Source organism: Phaethon lepturus, unplaced genomic scaffold (genome assembly GCF_000687285.1).
Source record: "Phaethon lepturus isolate BGI_N335 unplaced genomic scaffold, ASM68728v1 scaffold7354, whole genome shotgun sequence".
NCBI classification, from domain to species: Eukaryota; Metazoa; Chordata; class Aves; order Phaethontiformes; family Phaethontidae; genus Phaethon; species Phaethon lepturus.
Window position 1 is genome coordinate 47909 of NW_010536980.1, and position 22589 is coordinate 70497.

Consider the following 22589-nt stretch of genomic DNA (forward strand, 5'->3'; position numbering starts at 1 on the left):
TTCTGAAATAAAATAATTCCAATTTAAAGTCATCTGAAGTTGAAAAGATTTTGAAGTTCAGTTTTCTATCTCAGGAAGAAACAGAACTTTAAATTGCTAGCAACAGCACAACATAAACTTTTGTAATAGAAATTATCTAGTTCATAAACTCCTTATTTAGTTTAACACCTGCTTGAATCTTACAGTTGTTACTTTAGAATTACTGAGCAAAAAGTTCTTCTCAGCACCAATACTACATATTCTAGCTAAATATTTACCAAATATATTAATGTTGCACAAACTCTCCCCCAGTAAAAACCCGAGAGAGTATAAGGAGGTGACAGAATCCTCCAAGAACTGGGCTGCCATGTCATGGCTCGCAGATTATTGTAAAGAATATTAAAATAACGTGGCAAGTCTCATAATCTGGGAAAAGAGATTGGATTAGTCTGAATGATGAAGCTACTTCCAGAAGAAACACAAGCTAGGTTCCCTGTTGTGATCACTACATCCTCCTTTTCATTATCAGTTCTGTTATGCAAAACACCAGCAAGCAAAAACTTCCACTCTCTGCTGAAAATGGAACTGCAGACATCTCACTAGCAGGAGGCATCGTGCAGCCGCTCTGGCTTTGCTTACCATCTGTCGAGCATCCGCTGGTGCCATCGCTGGAACAGTAACGCATTTCAATCCTTTGCCTTCCCACCTCCAGCAAATTTGGGTCAGGCAAGCGCGCTTTGCAGGTGTATCGGAAACGTTGTTCATAGTGGCCACCGTTGTCTGAAATATTGACTGGGGTCCAAGGTGTCCAGGGAGTTGTCTTTTTTAACTCTGGGCAGGCATTGGTGTTACAAGGCTGATATTCCTGAAAGAAAATGGTCATAATTAATATAATGATTAAATATGACTTTAATTTAAAAAAACAAAACAATAACCACACACCCTCAAAACAGACAAAAAGCCAACCAATAAAAAAATCCTCTGATATTTTTTCCAGCATTTCCAATAGCAGTAATCATCAATAAACTTTTCATTCCAATCTCAAACTGAACGTGTTTTTTTCCGCTTCCAGGCAAGCACAGTATCACACTGCTAAAAGCAATAATATGCTGGTTCAAATTAGATCTATTACACCTGTAAAACCAGTAAGCTGAACACTGTAAGTACCATGATAAAGCGCATCCTTTATAAATTAATAGCCCCAATTAAGGTGTAGCTAAATATGTTAAAGCTTTTAATTAAGAGGAATTCTGATAAACTGCAAGTAGAAGACACAAACCAGCGAATAATTCCTTGGTGAATCTAATAGCATATGAATAAGCAAACCACTGTCCATTTTGTATATTGTTTATGTATTACAAGAGGACAACGGACAAAAAATGTTTTCTATTACAGAATCTGGCTCCCTGAGGTGCATAGCTCCAGCATTGCTAAACCTGTCATCAGAAGCAAATTTCCTGTGGACTGATATGAACCAAAGGGAACAGACCACACCCAAGAAACAAATGCAGAATTGCCAATATTCTCAAGCCCCACAATATATGTCTTCTAAGGAGCATCATCAAGATCTGTAGGCTCCTGCCCATTCATTTCCCGGAGCACAATACGCTTCATCTGATGCAAGTGCTTTGTAAAATATATGGATGAAATTAAGCAACCATTAAATACCAGAATACTGCCAAATTATTAAAGTAAAAAAGAAATAGGCATCAGTGGGACAGTTTTTAACTCTACCTCCGACCTTTTCGAGAGATACTCAATGGAGGGTACCTTCTGAATAGGAGCCTACTAATTTAGTAATCCACTAAATACTAAAAAACATGGACACAATAGAAACAATGGTTTTATCACATACTACAGTCTCCCTCTTCTGTAACCCCTACCTCAGCTGATATCACCATGTTCCAACAAGCAATAGATTACCTGCTCCTCTCTTTCCCAGGGAGCTAACAGACTTTTTATCTCATACTTTCTTCAGTTCACTACCTGTCCTCTCAGATGGTCTAACTTATTAACATATCCAATTAGGCTGAAAGCAATTGCTCTCAACCTGCATTTTGGCTTAAAGGCAGTGTTGCTATTTCAGATCTAAAAGAAATTTGCTTGTCTGAAAGCTTTTCTAATTTTTCCATCTGTTAGAATTGGAAAAAAAATTATTCCTCAGAAACCCCTGCCCCGCTAACACAGCAAGGCACCGGAGAACCCAGCACTGTGTTCAAGACTCTCATGTTCTGAGGCCACGTGGATTTGTGAAAAACTTCCTGGTTTCATAGTTTTGTGGTACTTCAGGCAAAGGCAAGCTCTTAGCCCAAAGGCTTTAGATGGACTCCTGTTCACTCCTCAAGGCTGTGCAAAGTCCCTTCCCACCTTAAAGCCCGGTGATCACTACAATGGTGACCACGTGGGTCATACTCAGGGATCATCTATGAAAGAGGACCCCTTTAGAGCACAGAGGAGTGGATCAGCCTTTCCAGGATCTGAGTTTCAACCTTGACTGGTTTCTGCATCAGAAGACAAAGAACAAGCAAACTATCTGGTCCCGTGTACAGCAGAGGAAGAGATTTCTTCATGACTCCTCTAGGCAACTGTTTAAATCGTGTATGTGTTAGACTGAGGACAGAATATGTACGACTGTTCTCCTCGCAGCACATGAACTGTAAAAAAGAAATAATAAAATTAACAGATCCCAGGAACATCCAGAACCACCCTGCTTGCTATCCCAACTAGTCAGTCACCTCCAGTGGCTGGATTACAGTGCATCTTTTAGCACAAGCACTCTGTGCTTCCCTCTTTTTTTTTAAAGTTGTCTAGCTCTGATGAGTCTATCACCCCCCCACATCAGCTGTTCCGCTATTTAGTAATCCTCAAACCTAACAAACTGAAGTTAATTCGAGGCTGCATTTTCCCCTTAATTTAATTTTCCAGTCACTGAATTTTACTGTGCCTTTATCAACGATGCTGAAAGTGTTCCTTGTCCCACACCTGCAAACATATTTTGCATGCCCAAGTACCCATACATAACGATAAACTAAGCTGAACTTCTAAAAGCTACATAGGATTTAAAAACTGAACTCCTGGTCCTCTGCATCCCTATGTCTTCCTTTTGCCCTATTTCCTTGTTTTCCTTAAGGCTAGACACCAAAATTTGACTTGGCACTCGAGAAGCAGCCTTATCAATACAGCATGCAGAGGCAATCATGACACCGTTCCACTTGACAATCTGACTTTAATACATACTTTATTGCATTAGTGCTTTTTCCTTCCACGACACTGTACAAAGAGCTTAAGTAGACCCTTATCTTTGATAACCTGAGCTTCTCTAAATCACAGCTTTACAACTACATATAGTTTCCTATCCCACACAAGAGGCTGGTGTTTGGCAATATTAAAATACATTTTATTAGCATCTGCAATTATCTAGCATATTATTTACTACCTCAACAACCTCTGTCATGATCAAGCTTTACTGAAGATGTCTTATATCACTGTCTAGACTGTTGATAAAAATGGTGCTATTGACTGATTCCAGGCAGACCCTGCTAGACACATCCCAGTCACTTATATCTGTCCATTAGCACCACATTTTTCAATTTGTCAGTGAGCCAGCTTTTAATCCATTTAACATTTGCCATATATTTCAGTTTTCCAAATCAAAGTATTTTCTGTTGCAAAGGTAAATGTCTTGGAAAAATTCAGTGACAGTCTAGGAGAAGTGCTGTATAACTTTCAAACATCCTGAAACACAAGCTCTTTTCTAGTAGCATATAAGCAGGACTAATTCAATTAGTACAGTAGCTACTACAATGTTCGTTTCAGTAGAGTCACAATGGTCTAAAAGTTTCACTTCCTCATTTGCTCTTGATTTTTATATTGATATTTTTCAATCAAAAATAAAAGCTGCTAGAAATGTGAGGTCTTTCTTTACTGGATATGGTGTAGACAGGTGAGGGTCATGAAAAGCAGAATGTGTGAGACAGATATGTAATGAACCCTTTTTAAAATAAAAATGGGCAATACAGGAAGAAGTTAATCTAGTGGCAATATATTGAATGTTGCTTTGCTGACACACGTCTGAGGTGAACACGTCAGCTCACTTGTTTCTGGAAAGACAGACTACCAGCCATCAGTGTGCTTCAGGATGTGTAGTCTCTTTGTACACCCTAATAGAGGGTATACTCATACGTTGTTACATGAGCCAGAAAAGAAAGATGTTCCTTAAGAGTGTGTGTAGAGACCATTTGTTAGCTTTCCCTTTCTTCTTGCTTGGTGCATAGCTTCTTATACGAAAGTTTGTCTGCTGTCATGCCTGTTTATTTAACCACTGGATAATACCCATGAAAGGCTCAGAATGGCAGGGGAAACAAAAGTACACATAGTTTACGTTACATTAGCAGTAAATAATCTCTCTCTCAGAAAATTCAGAGGAATGTCCCAACAATGGATGATTCCATAAAGTTCTGGCACTAATAATGACCTGGCAGATCCTGCTGGTTTCTCTCACAGACAGTGAGTGTTGCACTGTTCTACCAGCTACCATGTCTGCCACAGAGGAATCGAAAATCACACGGTGCGTGCTGAAAGCATTGATGTGATCTGATGCTACAAAACTCCAGGATAAGCAGAACAATGATCGTGCTCTGCATGGTGTCAGATTTGGAAGTAAGTAAAGGGGGGGGAGAGAAAAGGCACAATCCAGATCACACATGGGTACATTTAGTGCGGCTAGCATGACGACACAGTCTGGCTTGAAGGATTTGTCAGGGACTGGGAATATGGAAACTGCTGAAGGTCCCTTCCAACCCAAAGATTCTATGATTCTATGATCTCTGCTTCGATTATCCTCCTCTTCTCACCCTGTCCAATGCTTGAACAACTTACTCAAGTGGGATTTCAGGAATATGGCCCTCTCCAAAGCAATTCGATCAGCTAGAGTCATGGATACAATAATAAAACAACCATATAGCGAAATAAAGGTCTCAGATGAAGCACTGAGGTCTCAACTCAGCAAAACAGTGGTAAGAAAGAACTAGAAAAGCAGTGAAGCATTCTGCTTCAATAAGGCTGTTGAGAGGAACCGAGACAGCGGCTGCCAAACTCCACCTCATATGCTCCACGTGGACTGAAGGAAGACATGGAGTCAAGATACCCACAGAGGAAACTTCATGGGCTTATATCATTGTACATTATTTCTTAAGGTATACTTAAGGATTCAGAACAATAATTATTTCAGGCCATTTGCAGACTCCCAAAATATCACTGCAATAGTTCACACTTAGCCACTTTTTCAAAGTTCTCTTTGCAAATTGTCCTAAAACCTGGGGCCTCATTCACCATATTGTGGCTTTCAGCTTAAAGTGGATTCAGTCAGTTGACATTGTTAAATTTATGCCTGGCTATGCCTGGCAAAGATGCAATAAGATCTTTAACAACTAAATTTCAGGGGACAGCTTAACGGTTAGTTGGGAATTTTACAAAAAATACACAAATAAATACATACATCACAAAATACATATCTATGAAAATGATAAATTAAAATAAAAAATTACCATGAAGCATACTGGTGGTAATATGAGAAAAGACATCACAAATTAAAAACATAATGGAATGATAAAACACAAGCATTGATTATGCTATTAAGCAGCTACCTTGCTTCTGCCTTTAAGTAATATTTGTGTGTAATGAAAAAAGGATATTAACATCATGTTTTGTACCAAGATTTATTTAGAATTATTTGGTTGTATTGTTTTAGAAAAGTACAACTGAATTGTTATTTCCAAAACATCTTTTTTTCAAACTGAAGGAGACTTGTGCTAAATAACATAGAAAGAAATCCTACTATTTTCTCACAGAGGACATGGAACAGACTATTTTTTTTTTGCCCCTGCATAGCCACTTTAGTCAAGTCCTAAAAATTTTGAGAATCTGAGAGACTTTTAGTCCTAGTTTAAGTTTGATTTTAATTAATCAAACAGCATGATAGTCTGATACTTCCTTAGGAAACTAGGCTAAAATCTTATCTACATTTGAACTACAATTTTTTATAAAAGCAGAATTCAGATAAAGAGTTCTATTCCCATTTACATTACATGTTTATGTTATGGAGGGATTTCTCCTAACAAAGTCTTATTTCTTTGATGTATAGAGAATGTCTATGTTGAATGCACTTCTTTTGTTCTCATCGGTGTTTTTCTTTCTTTCTCATTTGTTAGTGTGGGAGACTATCTCCACAAGACAGCTAAATCAACATTAGCAGTCCATTGAAACGTTTTCATCCCAACAGTTACCTCTTATAATTTTAGTATATTGTAATAGTTCTCAAATATTCTTTCGGAATCACCGAACTGTCCATTGATCAAAAAATACTTGTAAATTTTTGCTTTTTGTTCCATCGTGCTAAACTTCAGTTTGTCTGGCCAAACTTTTTTTTTTCCCCCCAGATATTAAGACACCAATAGAAACAAATGTAGCTAATTCATACACTGAATGGTCTAGTATGTCACCTGGGACAAGACAGGGCTGTAAGATGTAAGAACTTGAGTCTCTCAGTCATGTCCCAAGGTTTGAGTTTGTCACAGCAATATGTAGTTAAAGGAAAGGATAGCCCTCACATGCAATCAAAACAAAGGCCAAAATGAATTTAACAGTGTTATAAAACTCGAGAGAAAAACAGTTCCCATTTATAGGAGGCCTTGTTTACACATCAAAACGTAAGTTTCCTGAAGGACTAATATATCCTCTCCCTCTCCAAGAACCAAAAGATAGATAATGTTTTTCTTGCAGTGGTTGAAAAACACATTCAGGAAAATCACTAACTGAACTTGAAAAAATAAATGGTTCATTTATTTTAATTACAGAAATGTAAAGTCTTACCCATTTAGAAAAGCATTTTCAAACTAAACAAACAAAAACCAAGTTCCTGATCATGTTTCTATTTATTTCCACAGCTTAAAAAGCCAGGTTCTTCAACCAAGTACCATTAGATACGCCTTTACTGTCATTTTTTCTATTACATTATTATTTTAAAACCATGACCTGAAAGAACACCCAAACCCCATTAAACCAAGTCATCAAGCAAAACATCTTCTACATTGTAAATTTCACAGATATACTTAAAAAACAAAACCCAAAAATATTTCTAAGATTCACACTGTACTTTAATCATGTCAAGACATGCCTATATTCTAGTTTATAAGCAGTATTTTTATTTCAATTGACATCAATGGGTGTAGTTTTATTGATTCCAGTGGAACCAGGACTTCAGAGACTATTGCTGAGCCCAGATGCAATCCTGTAGTGCTGTAAAATAAGGGTTTTTAAAAATATTTTGATGGATAGAGTGAGGAAAATCATTTTACCCTACCCAAAAGGAACAGGTTTCTTCTGAAAGGAAAAGAATTCTTTTTTGGCTGCGAATACTGACTGAGCACAACCTTTTGTTTCAATTTGGTGTATTTTAAACAAAAGAATTTGAAAAACTTCCACTGATGTAAACCGGATGTCAAAAGGAATTGAAGGATGGATTTGGAACCATTTTCCCCGGAGGAGTTCAGTTGGGCAGGTCACCAGACTGGGACAGTTTCATACTCAAATCTTTCCTATATTCAACAACATTCATTTAGATAAGCAAAGTTCCTATTTCCATCATCCCTTTATAAAACCATCAAACTTTGGAGTGAAGAAAGCCATCGCTTTCCTCTTACCTTTTCTCTATCAGCCATTTGTGTAACTCTGGGCTTGAAAGCTACATTTTGTGTCAGACTAGTCAAACTTTTGTGAAGGAAATTGTTACAAAAAATTAAACCACTTAATTGTGAGTAGCGTAACTGAGTGTTTCAAAGGGACAGGGTTAGTAGGAGCACCTTCAGCTCCACCTCAGCAAGCAGAACAGCCTGGTTGCATTGAGGAAGTGCAGTTTTTATTCTTAAGCACTGCTTCTCGGATGCTCACATTCACATTGGCACCTGAGAACCATTTAGAGTGATAAACATTTATTTCATATGCATAACAATTCCTAATAGTGTAATAGTTCATTTTAAAGCACGATACTTGGAATTAACTCATATTCAAAACGAAACTAGAAATGTCTAAGGAAGAAAAAGCTTCTTTATTCTGACAGAGATTTAAAATAAAATATAGAAAGAGGCATAGCAGTTCATTTGGATTCTTCCAAATCTAATCCGTTTATGGACCTGTGTTACAATTAACCACTCTACTCAAATGCACCTAGCAAATGAAATTGCTATGTGATACAAAACAGCGAAACAGAACAAATTTGTCAAGATTTGTAGATTGTTCTTTTTTTTTTAAATAACCGAATACATCAAGAACTTACGTGTATTTGTGCACACTGCTTATAGAGAAAAGCAGAAGCAGCAAACCCACAGTAAATCCACAGCAGCAAGTCTGCCTGCTGACAGCCCAATTTGCACCAATCCTTCGACGTCCCTGCTGTGACCCGGCGCTACCACTGGAGGAGCCCACCGCCGCACCCCGGTGCGGAGCAGCCTGCTACCACCGCGCCCGTACTCCAGCGCCGCATCCACCCGGCACCTGCACAGCCGGGCTACGAGCTCCCCAGAGGAGAAGCCGTTGAGGACTGCCTCTTTGCAGGCCTTGGTGTAATGGGATCCTGGTTCATCCTTACAGCTTGCAGGCAGAAGGACAACAACAGTGACGCTCTGACTGGAACGCCTTGGTGGCCAGCTTCCCGCTACGCTAGGCAGCGGATCTGCAACCCGACAGCTTTAAACCCCTTAGCTAGCTGCAAGTCAAGGCAAGGAGACTGCAACCACACCATCCTTCCCGGAGTGCTAAGGCAGGAATGGGACCCAAGCAACAGTCCCTATGGGAACTCGAGCTCTAAAATGACAAAAGAAGAACCCCACTGTCAGTGCTTTTATGTTCTTAATATTGGAAAATACCTCAAAACCAGTCAAAGAACTGACTAGCGGACTTTACTTTCAAAATAAGAATGAAGTATACTTAAAACGTAATGTGTTTCAGTGAAACGGATTTGAATTTTGGTTACAGATGTCTCTTCTGGCACTTGCCTGCATGGCCAGTAACTATTCAGAATTCAGTGTCCTGAAAAGGCTGAAACTGGAGACTGCATGTTTGTTTTTACTGGACACTCACCTCACTTCCAGGGATGTGCTTCATGTCTACAAGGGGAATTAATATTCTATCTGGTCACCCAGTTCCTTTTTGAATACGGATTTACTTTGAAGTCTAGGCCTCTCTTACTAAGTTAACCATAGATTTTCTTTTGATGAACAAAACACCTTCTGCATTTTGCCCACAATGACATAAGCCTCTTGTAAATCACCCTGTTCTTTTCATTCCTGAGGCACTGCAGATATTGAATGCATTATTTAACAGTTAGGAAACAAGCAGTGCCTCTAAAAATGCATGGCCAAGCCAGAAAATTCTTCCTCTCATTCTTCCTTCCCTTTTACTCTACACACGGTCTATGAAACATCTCACCAAATGGATGAGCTGTGCAACGTGCTCTGAAGGGCCACACACTCAGCTACATGCAAGAACACAGCAAACAGGTTTCCCCCCCACTTAGGTTTTTTTGGTAACAGATTTTACTTTCAAGATTTTTACCGCATTCATGCAATTGTGTGCTTTTCTGCATTTGTGTACACCACTCATTCAAAGTGTCACACTTAAGCATTTCTGTCAGTCATGTAATTGTTAGGGACTTGCCACTAATTAAGAGTCAAAGATACTTAATTGCCAGACTTAAACATTGATAAATAATAGTCCAGGTCCTCAAAATCAGTATATTGCCCTACAAGAGCCCTGGACATGGGGAGGGGGTCCATCTAGGAAGCTGATTAGTTGTTTATGCACCACCGTTACTAAGAGTGTGTCCCATCCTTCTACTGAAAATCACTGTTTTGCAGGTAAGCGACTGTTTAGGAGGTATATAGGTGTTCAGGGCTCGTTTGCTCCAGTTCATAGTCAGGAATATTATCGCAAATCCCCCCTTATCTGTAGTTTTGCTTGCAGCATTATGATACGGCATAGCATAAACATGCCTCCTGTTCTAGCAGCTCCATCGTAGGGTGGGAACCTCCAGAAGGCAAGGGATGAGAAGCTGGGGACATCACCACTTGAACCCGCTAACATTTGATAAGCCCAGAGGCGCCTGACAGAGGACCAAGGATTCAGTTATTTTTGCCCTGAATGTTGTCCTTTCAACTGCTGCAAAGCCTGCACAGGGGAAGTGTAAGATATTACTGAGCTGATGAAAACAGAAGACACAGGACCACAAATGGCCATCCAGGAATAAGGCACGGCTGGGCTTGCTACTCAGAAACCAAGAAAACCTGTTTTGTAGTATCTTGCTTAATGACAGCCTTGGCTGCAGTGATCACAATATTGTGGAGCTTGGGATCCTGCTGAGCACGCTGAAGGTTAGTACTAAGACAAAGGTTTTAGATTTTAGAAGAGCAAACTTCAGCTCGTTCAGAGCTCAGTTGGGAGAGGTTCTATGGAAAGTTCCATGGAGGATAAAGGAGCTGATGAGTGCTGGGAGTTCTTCAAGAACGCTCTCCTGGAAGCACAAAAACTCTTCATCCCCTTTAAAGGTAAAGGAAGTAGGCAGAGCAAGAGACCCCCTTGGCTTAACTGTGAGCTTCCGAGTCTGCTCAAAACCAAGAGAAGCGTACCAGAGATGGAGAAGTGGGTGAATAACCTTTGAGAACTACAAGAGCTTTGCCAGGGCGTGCAGAGAGGCAGTTAGAAATGCAAAAGCTCAGCTTGAATTGAAATTGGCCAGAGATGTCAAACACTATAAGAAAGGGTTCTTCAGCTACATAAACAACAAGCAGAAACATAAGGAAAATACTGGCCCACTGTTAGGAGAGGTGAATTAGTCACCAGCAGTGCTGAAAAGGGAGAGGTTCTCAACACTTTCTTCACCTCTGTCTTTAGCAGCGCTGTTGGGCCCCAGGCCTTGGGAACAAAAATCCAGGTTGATGCAAACACAGACCCACTGCCAGTGAAGGAAGTGTTGGTATATATATTACAGGAGCTTGACCCCTACAATTTGGTGGGCCCTGACAATATCCACCCGAGGCTGTTAAGAGAGCTGGCTGACATCATTGCAAGGCTGCTTTCCATAATCTTTGAGAAGTCGTGGAGATCGGGGGACATGCCACAAGACTGGAAGGCGGCTAATGTCACCCCCATCTAAAAGAAGGGCTTAAAGGAGGATCCAGGAAATTACAGGCCCATCAGTCTTACTTCAGGCCCTGGGAAAGTTATGGAACAAATCTTCCTGGGGGCTATCACAAGTCAAATGAAATACGTGACTGGGAAAAGCCAGCATGGATTCACCAAGGGCAAATTGTGCTTGACAAACCTGATCATCTTCCATGACAAAGTAACCTGCTTGGTTGATGCAGCGTGAGCGATGGACATTGCCCACCTGGATTTCTGTAAGGCTTTCGATATCTTTTCCAAGGTCTCCTCCTAGAAAAACTGATGGCTTATGGTCTAGACAAGTCGTCTGTGCAGTGGGTGGGGAGCCAGCTGACAGACCGCACCCAGAGGGTGGTGGTAAATAGCTCCTTTTCAAACTGGCAACCTCACAAGTGGGATCCCCCCGGGATTGATATTGGGCCCAATGCTATTGATACTATCTTCATAGGTGATCTGGATGATGGGATCAAGTGTACCCTGAGGAGGTTTGCTGATGATACCAAACTGAGCGGGAAAGTGGACACTTTGGAAGGGAGAGCTACTCTGCAGGAAGACCTGGACAGGCTGGAAGAGTGGGCTAAGAAGAAACTTATGGAGTTCTTGCACCTGCAAAAACATAATCCAGGAGTGTAGCACAGGCTGAGATCTAGACAGCTGTGGAGCAGCTCTGTGGAAAGGGGCCTAGGGGTCCTGGGGGACAAGCAGCTCAATGTGAGTGAACACTGCTGTTGTGGCAAAGAAAGCCAACAGGATGCTGGGTTGCATCAACAAGGGCATCACCAACAGAGATAAGGTTGTCATTATCCCACTCTGCTTGTCAGGCCACACCTGGAATACTGTATTCAGTTTTGGTCCCCACTTTACAAAAAAGATGTCGACAGGCTGAAGAGGGTGCAGAGAAGGGCCACAAAGATGATGAACACTGCTGTTGTGGCAAAGAAAGCCAACAGGATGCTGGGTTGCATCAACAAGGGCATCACCAACAGAGATAAGGTTGTCATTATCCCACTCTGCTTGTCAGGCCACACCTGGAATACTGTATTCAGTTTTGGTCCCCACTTTACAAAAAAGATGTCGACAGGCTGAAGAGGGTGCAGAGAAGGGCCACAAAGATGATCAAAGGACTTGGAAGCCTGCCATATAAGGAACAGCTGAGAGAACTGTGTTTGTTCAGCCTTGAGAAAAGAAGGCTTAGGGGAGACCTTACCACCATGTTCCAGTATTTAAAGAGTGAAAAAAAATGGAGACTTCCTTTTTACAAGGAGCCACATGGAAAAGATGAGGGGTGATGCATGCAAGTTACTCCTGGGGAGATTCCGACCGGACACAAGAGGAGAATTTTTCACAGCGAGAACAATCAGCCACTGGAATAATCTCCCCAGGGAAGTGGTGGATTCCGCAACACTGGATACTGCTGAGATTCAGCTGGACAGGGTGCTGGTCCATCTTGTCTGGCCTTGTTTTTGCCACGGAAGGTTGGACCAGATGATCCTCGAGGTCCCTTCCAACCTGGTATTCTATGATTCTATGAAATAGTCAAGGCCTTAAGGATGAAGGGATTTACTAAAACTGATTCAAAAGTGGTTTCAGTTAAGCAGGTGCTAAATTGCCACGTAGTGAGGACCTCAACTGCAATAGGAAAGACATGACCTCTAAATCTAAATCATGTCTAAAGCATGACAAGTAGATGGTGAAATATAAATATCAATAAAGGTAAATGATGTGTTAGTTGTACATGAATCAAAATTAATCTTTTCAGCATTTAAATCAGCATTTTAAATTAGTGTGTAAACATCAGCTTGAAATCTATATTTATACATATAATTATAAAGAAAGGAAATTCACACATAAATTACCCTCATTTCTATTCTGCAGCACAGGTTTTCCTTCATGTAGTCTTCTAGGCAGAAAATGCGAGCTATATTCTTGTTGTAAAAGGAGATCCTCAACAAATTTTTAAGCACCAAAAGTGGAATCAAATCTGGGACTTTTGTTTTCACAGGCAACACTAAAATTTCTTGGCTACTTTGTGACTTGGAAAGAATTTCATCCTTAGATTCCTGATTCTTAGATTCACCCATTGCTAGGTATAATAATTGTCAATGTGCCTTTTCCTGAACTTAGCAATGGGAGAAATCTGCAAACAAGTTTCAGCTGGGTTTTGTCTGCCACCATATATCACTAAGTCCACAGGCTGCTAAAACAGTGCGTAATTGCCAAACAAGAAGAGAAGACAGTAAAAGTTGCGCAGCCTGTAATCATGGAGCTGAGGATAAGGAACCGGGGTGGTACTCCTACGGAGAGAAAGGGCTCATTTCTTTCACAAGGCAGTTTCAAATTAAGCACAGTGGTAACGTAGTTTTGGAAATTTACATACTGAGGACACATTAACTTCCATAATACTTTTACCGGGAAAATCAGCTGTGTGAGAAGCCAGCCAACAGTAATGCAGAAAAATAAAACAGTTATTACTATTTTATATCCAGTCATACAGCACTCTTTCAGATTCTTATTCTTTTACCCACAGTCATTTATTATATTGCCAGTCCACCCTTATATTAAAATTAATCCTTTTATCAACCTATGGATGATCACTAATCTCATTTTCTACAGTTACACAATCTTTTAGATTCAGATGAACTTTCACATTTTAAGCTCAAAATCTGAGGGCAAAAATGCAACTACTAATCAGCAATACATCAAAACAGACCTGAGAGTATGAAATTTTTAACTGCTTGTGAAGTCATTTAGACAACAAGCACCCGATTGCAGCTTGTCTTGTTTGGTTGTTTTTCCCCTTTCAGTTATAAAGAGCTGTAAAGTGTGTTTTGTACAGAAATGGAAGCAAAAGTTGAGAAAGCTAATGTTGGAAAGAGCTGAAGTCTGGTTTTGCTCTGAAAATGTGACTATTTTAATAATCTTACTGTATTTTTCATTCCAAAGAATGACTTAAATGATATACAAACCACTGGGGAAAAAAATCCTGTAATGTCACCACTCCTGAGATAACACTCTAAATGTTAGAGCAGCTGCTAAACGACAAATGCATAAGTGATATTAATGGCATAAACTGATGACGAAGAGCCATGAACTTTTAATTCAGAGCTGCCAGTCCAACCCAGGAGCTGCAGTAAAAAGCAGAACTGCTTGTTAAAATGCATTAAACTGTGCAAGTATTTAAATCCGTTGAAAATAGATTTAGCCACACAAATGAGACACATTCAAAAATTTTGATCATCTGCACGTTCTGATGAGATACCAGAAAGGGTATGATCTGCACTTCTGAAAATGAAGACACTTAGTAGGGGATCTGAGTATGGATTTGGAAGCCTAATGAAGGTAGCAAAATACCATTGCCAGAGATCTCTCCAGCACCAGATGGATTGCTGTCATCTCCAAAACCTCCAAATATTAGGAAGCTCTAATTATCTACTAGGAGGGAAGTCAAGAGTGGTAAGTTAATGTGTATATGAACATCCACGTCTTCCTAGCTCAAAGGCCACACTTCTGTAAATGAGTGAAAGGGGAAAAACAAACACAACCCCATCCCCCAAATTCCTTTGAAGCAAAATTTTTCTCTTTCTAGATGTCGAGAGAGCGGACAGCACCTGTGGACAATGGGTATAGCAGATAAGTTAAAAAAAATAATTATGCTATAAACCTCTTTTTCAGACCTTGACCCAGGCACACTGAAGTGAACAGTAGTATAACTGAACTGAAAATGCACTTAAGCACAATTTAATACTTTATCACACCACAGACATCTGCCTTTCCCCAGGGCAGAAATTACAGCAGAGCTGACAGACATGAATGTGTGCCCACACCTCAATCACTGCAGCTGTAGTCAAATGTATAAACACAACACCATCTTCAGTTACAGCTTGTAATCACTTGGACGAGGAAGCACAGCAACCGAGATGCCGAGACAACGAGACTGACTGGTTCTGCCAACTCCACTATGGGAAAATATGACCTCTAGCAAAGGGGGACACCTGAGCTGGTTAAATCACCATAGCAAGCATCGGTGTAAGTCACAGCCCCTGGCTATGTGGGCAAAAACCCCACAAAACCCAAAAAGACAATCCAAATAATATCATAAAATTTTACAGATTTCCTGGTTGAAAAGCAGAAACACAGAAACAGATATATGAAACATATGCCACTAGTTGTGATAATAAATGTAAATCCAGACTACCTATAAACTTTCACAGATTTGTGCTTAACGTGGCCAGTAAGTGAAACTGAAAAGGCAAATACAAATACAAAGTTGTCCTTAATTTTCTCATGAGTGGATGTCAACTTCTCAAAGTTTGTATCTTTAATATAGGATTCAGTTGCCCAAAAGCAGGGCTCTGTTCCCATTTTAAATGCTGTGGGTTATCTCACCAAACTGCTCTAAAAGCATATGGGTCTCTCACATGGCCTCTGACGCATCTTCCACTTTCACCCAGATGTTCCGGACTCCCTACGGCTTCTCAAAAAGCAACACGTGTCTCTGTTTAGGCAAATCTGCATTCTGCCCTTGCATCCACCAATGGAGCCTGGCATTTTTCAAAATCGTGTCAGAACTGAGTCTCCTGCTGATTTAAATAACTGTTTCACATTTTCCATTTAAGTTGCGGCAATCTAAAAAACTCCCTATAAATCAATTTCTCTCACACAACATACTTCATTTTTAGCTTTTTTTAATATTGTTGGGTTTATATAAAGTTTATTTACAAAGGGTTTGATTTGTCTATGTTGTATTTTTGGAACTCTGTGGTTGCGAATAAAACACTTTTTTATTTGATCTCCAGCCAATTCCTGGTAAGACAGATGTTTCTTGGGAAAAAAAAAGAAGTACTAATTGGATGCTGGCTTCATATTATGCTCTATTTCCAGTATGAGGAAGAAAAACGGCAAGAACAGCTGTGTGCTTCCTTTGCATCTCCGCAAGTATGAGCTGTTCGGTAGCTGGCATGACCGTAGCATACATCAGAACAGGTTTTAATTGACAATAACCTGTGTGTTTCAGCTCAGAACTGCTGAAGCCTATGCTCTGCGGCTCTGGGGAAATTCCTTAGGAAAGGATTAAAGCCCTTTTATTTCACACCTTGTTGGAAGTCTCAGCAGAAAGGCTAAACTCTATATAGGGGAAAGGCTGCACTACTAAAGACATTCCGGCCAGAAGGTTAGTGAAGAAAACAAAAGGAGAAAGCGATTATAGACTCTACAATAACAGGAAAGAAAATACTGTGGTAATGAAAATAAACTGACCAGGAACAGAGTACGGCTCCCTGGTAAAATTAAATGAAAGCACCTTTCAAATGGAGCATTTTATGAGTTTCAACAAGTTGAATGTATAACAACAGTATCTTTTCTTAACACCATATTCATAAGAGCTCTTAAAGAAGAGCTTTACTAAATGCACACACAGAATCCTTAGCTTCTCTTTATACTCAGCTACGCTCACCTCAGCCTTGTCCCAAATCAAATTTCTGCATGCTACCTTTGCCCCACTTCTTGTCATAAAATGCAGCTAACCTCATTTACCAGAGGACAAAAAAAAAGAAGAGCAATGATTGATTTACACTGCAGTGATCGAATCGGGCAGAAAAAAAAGTCAGTGAATATGTCATCTACCAAAATTATTCTTTTCAACAAACCAGAAAAGGGACATAAATAGGTACTAGTTATGAGAGTACAGCTACATGCAAGAGATTGGAAAGTTTAACAGTGGCCCATGCCTTCAGAATGCTGAAGCTGCAGACTGCCACTGGGTAGTAGTGTTGTGTTTGCTTATCAAAGCAGTATATAAATCCACATTAAGTTATTGGAAAAGCAGGGGCTGGGTAACGCACAGTGTGGTATTTCAGACATTTCTAGCAAGGTGGAGAGGACTTACTGCCAGTAACTGTGTAAACATGGCTGGAAGACACAAGTCAAATTCACAGGACTGAATTTTAGCTCAAGGTCAGGATGGATGCCCTGAACTTACACTGTGGGCTTGGTAATAAAGGCTTCGTTTTGACAGCTCAGTGAGCGTACCGTCAGCTCTTTGGCATTTTCAGGCCAATGACATTAGTAACTGGAAAATAAAAGTGTTAGCTCCAGACTGCAAATTGTGTTATATAGGAAAATAATAAGAAGTATTTTTGTATTCACATTGTGCTTTTAAATTCGAAAAGTCTGACCATTTATAAACAGTTCTGGCTTATCAAACAAAACTCGGAAGACAAGTTTGCTGAACACTACAGTATTGGAGCTGGCTGATTTAAGAGTCTTGTCCTGCAGGATAATTAGGAAGTTATGGAAGCTCACAGGAGTTGTATTTGGGGAAGGCAAGGAAGGGATTCAAAGGCGGCTCAAAGTTGCGTATGTGGAAAGGGAAAATTACAGCACATGATATTTGTGTTGGGGTTATTTTTTTCCCCTTGGACAAGCCGGTAAGACATCCTTTTTTCTTTCCACCGATCTAAGATACTCAGAGAAACTTGTCACCAAAATACAGAAGTTCTGGGGAAAAGAACTCTTTCTTCTAGATGTCAGAGACAAGGCAACACGAGTAAGAGTGGTAAAGGTAGAAAAACGTCCAGAATGAGTAGGACAGGCAGTCTGCTTTGTTTTTAATTTTTTTTTAAGGATCCTAAGAAAAGAATATTTAAAGGGAAAAATACAGAAAAAAGAATGAAAGCAATAAAGATAATAAATAGAAGATAATGACACTGAGCTGAGTTTGCATACCCATAGACAGATGTTAATGTGACTACATAAAATAAAAGTAGCAATAGCTAAAGAAGTTTAACTGATAAGAAAATGCAGTTGTTTGGCTAGAATTTGGGATAAAAGTGTAAGGGTACAAGCAGTCAACAGGATCCCAAGGGAGAGGGCAGAACAAAGATGACAGAATGTAATTTTCAATAATCTTTGCTTTGCAGAATAAAATTCTCACAGAGTCTTAACGGGAAGCTCAAATGTGTTTTTTTAATGCCAACAAATTCACCTATTCATACTGCTGCTGTTCTAAAAAAAGCACAAGAAATAGTACACCTTTTATCTTTTAGTTCTGTAATTCAAAATTGTGTGTAATGTGGGACTTACTTATTTTTGGTCACAGTCTCTAGCACATCTTAAGGCAGTGCCTCCTCAGCAAGGTGCAGGTTGTTTAGTAAATATTTTAGTAGCAGTGATGAGGTAGAGAAGATGAGGCCCACATGCTGTGCAGTTAATTCTTGGTTTATAAAAGCAATCACTCCACAGACACTGAATGATATATAAAGGCTCTGTGTTAATGGATCCCAACACTTAGGAAACCTAGGAGATTCAGCCCAGGTATTTGTGTGCCAGTAGAGAGCCATGAGAGAGACGCCTAAAAGGATTTCAGGAAGGAGGAACAACACGTCTAAGTTTACTAAAGATTTGTTTAAGGTGTACAAAATCATGCAATATTACCCTGCTTTCTTACTCTTAAGATCAAGTACTGCTTAGATTCTTTCAATGCATGTTGTATTGGAACAGATTTTTTTAAATGTTGCTTTTCTGTTTTTTTTTTTTTTTTTTACTTTTCATACAAGCAAAAGAATATTTTTGTAACTGTTTTTCCGCCTAAGATTACATCGATGTCTCTCCCTGTTTGGACAGGTCTGTGAGAAGTCACAATTTGAAGCTATTGTTCCTTGAACTGTAGCTGATGTAGCCAAAACAGTTCTAAAATTATGGAAGTGCTTTTTCAAAACCCATGACAAAGGAAAAAAGTTAATGTGATCACCCTGCAGGATGACAAAGAAAGTCTCAGATTTTACAAAATGGAAAGTTCACTACTTGTTTCCTTTGGAAGAATCTGTGGTGGATGCACGAGGGACATTTTTTGGTTTTTAAACAACGACTCTGCAAAGAATCAGTCCAAGGTGGCATGGCTTTATCCTGCTCAGAGGTGAACAGACATTTCATTTTGTATATGGGAACGTTCCAATGAGCATTTAACTAACACTTGAACACAGTATCTATAATCATATGGTTTCTCCCATGTCTCAAAGACACACAACAGTACAAAAAATGCAAATTACTTTTTATAGAATTCAGTGACATTAAACCTCAAAAAAATTTAAATCATTCAGTATTTCAAGTCGAATGAGAATAACATCCTCAAATACTCTACATCCCCATCATCCCTTCCATCAGTTTAGCCTCAGAGAACAATTCTTAACACAGGAGGAAGCTGAGATACAGGAACAACATCTCATGCTGTAACAGTACTAGATATGATTATTACTCCATCTTAAAGTTGTGTTTTATCTGAAAAAGCCCCTTGCTTCCTTTCTTCTACTGATAGCAGGAAGGACAAGTGGGTGCACAGATTGTATGCATTTCTAACAAAACAAAGCAATTCCTTGCTAGGGGGTCACTGGATTTACATGAATGACAAATTCAGATTTCTTTGAGACTCTTTTAATGAGGTTCCATGTGTCCCTTTTATGCACTGAAGATTACTAATTTAAAAAAAAATATTATAAGTTTAGGTACAGGAGTTTAAGAATAGCAATAAGGACAGCTGTGTGTTTTATATCTACTTTAACTGAGTGATAAACAGAAGGATCTGGCTTGGAGGGACTTTTGATCAAAACACCAACATGTAATGTTAAGACTATGTAGTTTTATCAATACAGTATACCATCTAATTTCTGGCAAAGGGAGAGCAAATGTGGGCCTGCCTGGCATCACAGACAATGAGATATGAATATAAAAGTTGTATTTCATCAAGGGAGTTACCTGCTAATCAGCAGTTAAATAAGAATGGCCAGCTTTCCCCTACCAGGACCAAAAACCCCAGACACATCTTTATTTGCCCATGGTACAAGACTACTAGCCAGCATTAAGAATGAGAAGCTCATAACATAAGTAATTTATTCCAGTGGATGTGAAGTCTACTACATAAATTCCAGAAACAGAGAACTTCAAATCAAGGTCGCTATCACTATCCCTTGCTGAAATGGGATTTCTGAAGTATTGATGTGAATACTAAGAGACTCAAATATTGAAAATTCAATGTGTTTTGTATTCTTTTCATAGGTATGGCAAGCACCATTAAACCTTCTGAGGAGCCATTCTTGCATTCCAACATGGATGGTCCATCTGAAATCTAATCATAATTGTACCACTAACATGCTTCCTAGCTTTGCAGCTGCGTAAATAGGGAGTAACTTCTGTTTGTAACAGGCCACAGGTTTTGCATTAAGCTAACAAGGCAGGCTTCGGGACCTGTTGGGCTTTGCCTCTGCTTGTCTTGGTCTGCCTGAAGAGTTGTTTTTGCATGCAATAGCAATTATCTAATTACCAGATCTCTATTACCTACTTTGTTTTAACTTTTCATTAGCTCTGCATAACTGTGTGATGTAATGTCTATAGTGATATATATTTTGTAACTAATGGGTATTTGTAACATGTAGTTACTGTGGATAGCGTGACCTAGTAGACCCCCTTAATAAAACACAGCACAGAGAACTATCAGCAGCTTTGAAAGAACCATCAGAGGACAGTACCGGAGCCCAGGGGCTATGAACAACTCCCTGTTGGCCAATTACTGATCATCAAAGGAATGCAACCTCAGGGGCAAAGTAGGTCAAGTCATTCTTGACAAGCCTTAGAGGTAGCAAAGAGAACAAAACCCAAGCATCCAACATACATAAAACACACATTACATAGCAAATTCAGATGCAATATGGACTTGCAAAGCAACAAATAATAAGCAAGGTGTAGAGCCTGTTAGCAAACACAAGAATTATACCAACCACATCCTAAAGTGAGAAGGAAGGAATCATCAACATCAACGTCTTATTTCTGTCAAAGGACTTAGGATACTGACCAGTTGCTGTAAAGCCACCTCCAGACTGAAACCATCAACCTTAACACATAGAGGGGCAGCGGGAGGGCAAACCTAACATGAGAGAAAGGGGGAGACTAAAAAGTTTGTGTATTTAAGTTCCCTGCACATAATTTAAACTATTTGACAAGGCTGTTATCACTGTTATAACCATTAAGACTGTAATTAGACGAAGAATAAACTCGGCTTTGCATAAATGGTGTATTCACTTTTGCCTGTAACAGGATTATGAGTGTTAACAAACTGGCGGCAGTCCAAGAAGTCTATTCAACTTGATAACTTCTTTAAATCTAAAAAAAAAGAAATCATGACTCTCTGCTGTTATTGCGATGAAGACTTTACCATTATCAACAAAGTTATATTAATCTGATTTACCACCAGTACCTTTGAATTCAGAGTTATGAGATTAAATCAAAAAATGTGAAACAAAAGTCCAGATACTGTTGGTCAAAAAAATCTTCAAAACCTACACACTTAGATGTCTTGGTTCAAAATATACATGGACTAATAAGTAAATCTACACATTTCTTGAAAGCATACCAAATGCAGGAAAGGATGTATGTTGAAGGGGGCCGGGGGAAAAAGTTAAGCTTGAGTAGAAGCATGAATACTCATGTGCATTAATGATATAAAGAACCCGAACTGACAACAATATTGGTTAGTTTTCTGTTTGATGTCTGTTCTCTACCAGGTGTATTTCTAGTAGTGAGTACCAGTGGCAAAATCAATTGTCAAGAAATGTAGAGGGACTCAGAATACAGAATGAAGAAGTGCAAAGCACTTTTCAACTTACAGGAGAAAAAGAACTATGGTGCATTTTCCTATTTATGGTTCAGAAAATACTTTAAAGATTATTTTTTTATTTGCAAATGAATCTCTTCAGCACAATATTAAAAAAAGTCTTAAGTCTCCAGAAAAGAGGGAACAAATGTTTATTTCAGAGACTTAAAGGTGGCCTTTGGAAAAAACAATAGTAAGGCATAGTGACTATTATCCTGACCTCTTGGAAGACTTTTTCCTCTGTAATGAAACTGTCCTCCATCTCTAAGCTGTCTTTGTTATCACGTGGTATCAGCAGAGACCCATGAACGTCCTGGCCTCCCCAATTGTGATTATACTGCAATTACACTCATCTAATACGGAAGATGTAGTTAGGACTATAAAATGGAAATCTCTTTAGAATGGAGACCTAGGACAATAATGAAGAGAGCTACTCAAAAGCTTTAAAATTTGATTCTGAGTATTTGGATATTTTCATAAAGGTCTGGAAATTGTTGGAAGGCAGAGAGTGACATTTTAAAATTTTATTTTATTTATTTATTTTATTTTTCCATAGAGCTCCCAGCTTCCATTTTCATACCATTTTCATGAAAGAATCAAAACCAGACTTCTTATTCATAGTGTGCCATTTCAATGCTGGAGTGAAGAAAAGTGACAGAAAGGAATCCTCATATGCAACAAGTCAAAGGGAATATCGTAAATCATAAGGTAAGGAACGAGCATGAGGCCCAAATCAGATAGAGTTACTCCCACATCT

At 39.3% G+C, this 22589-nt stretch overlaps 1 protein-coding gene across 1 annotated transcript in view; it reads right to left on the reverse strand.

The window, feature by feature from the left end:
• SEMA5A (sema domain, seven thrombospondin repeats (type 1 and type 1-like), transmembrane domain (TM) and short cytoplasmic domain, (semaphorin) 5A) overlaps positions 1-22589 on the reverse strand; it is a gene marked incomplete at its 5' end in the record, with an annotated part of 108258 nt that overhangs the window by 38329 nt on the left and 47340 nt on the right. Inside the window, one exon of the mRNA XM_010286335.1 lies at positions 619-844. Within this exon, the coding sequence (XP_010284637.1) occupies positions 619-844 (226 nt within the window). The remainder of the gene's footprint in view (positions 1-618; positions 845-22589) is intronic.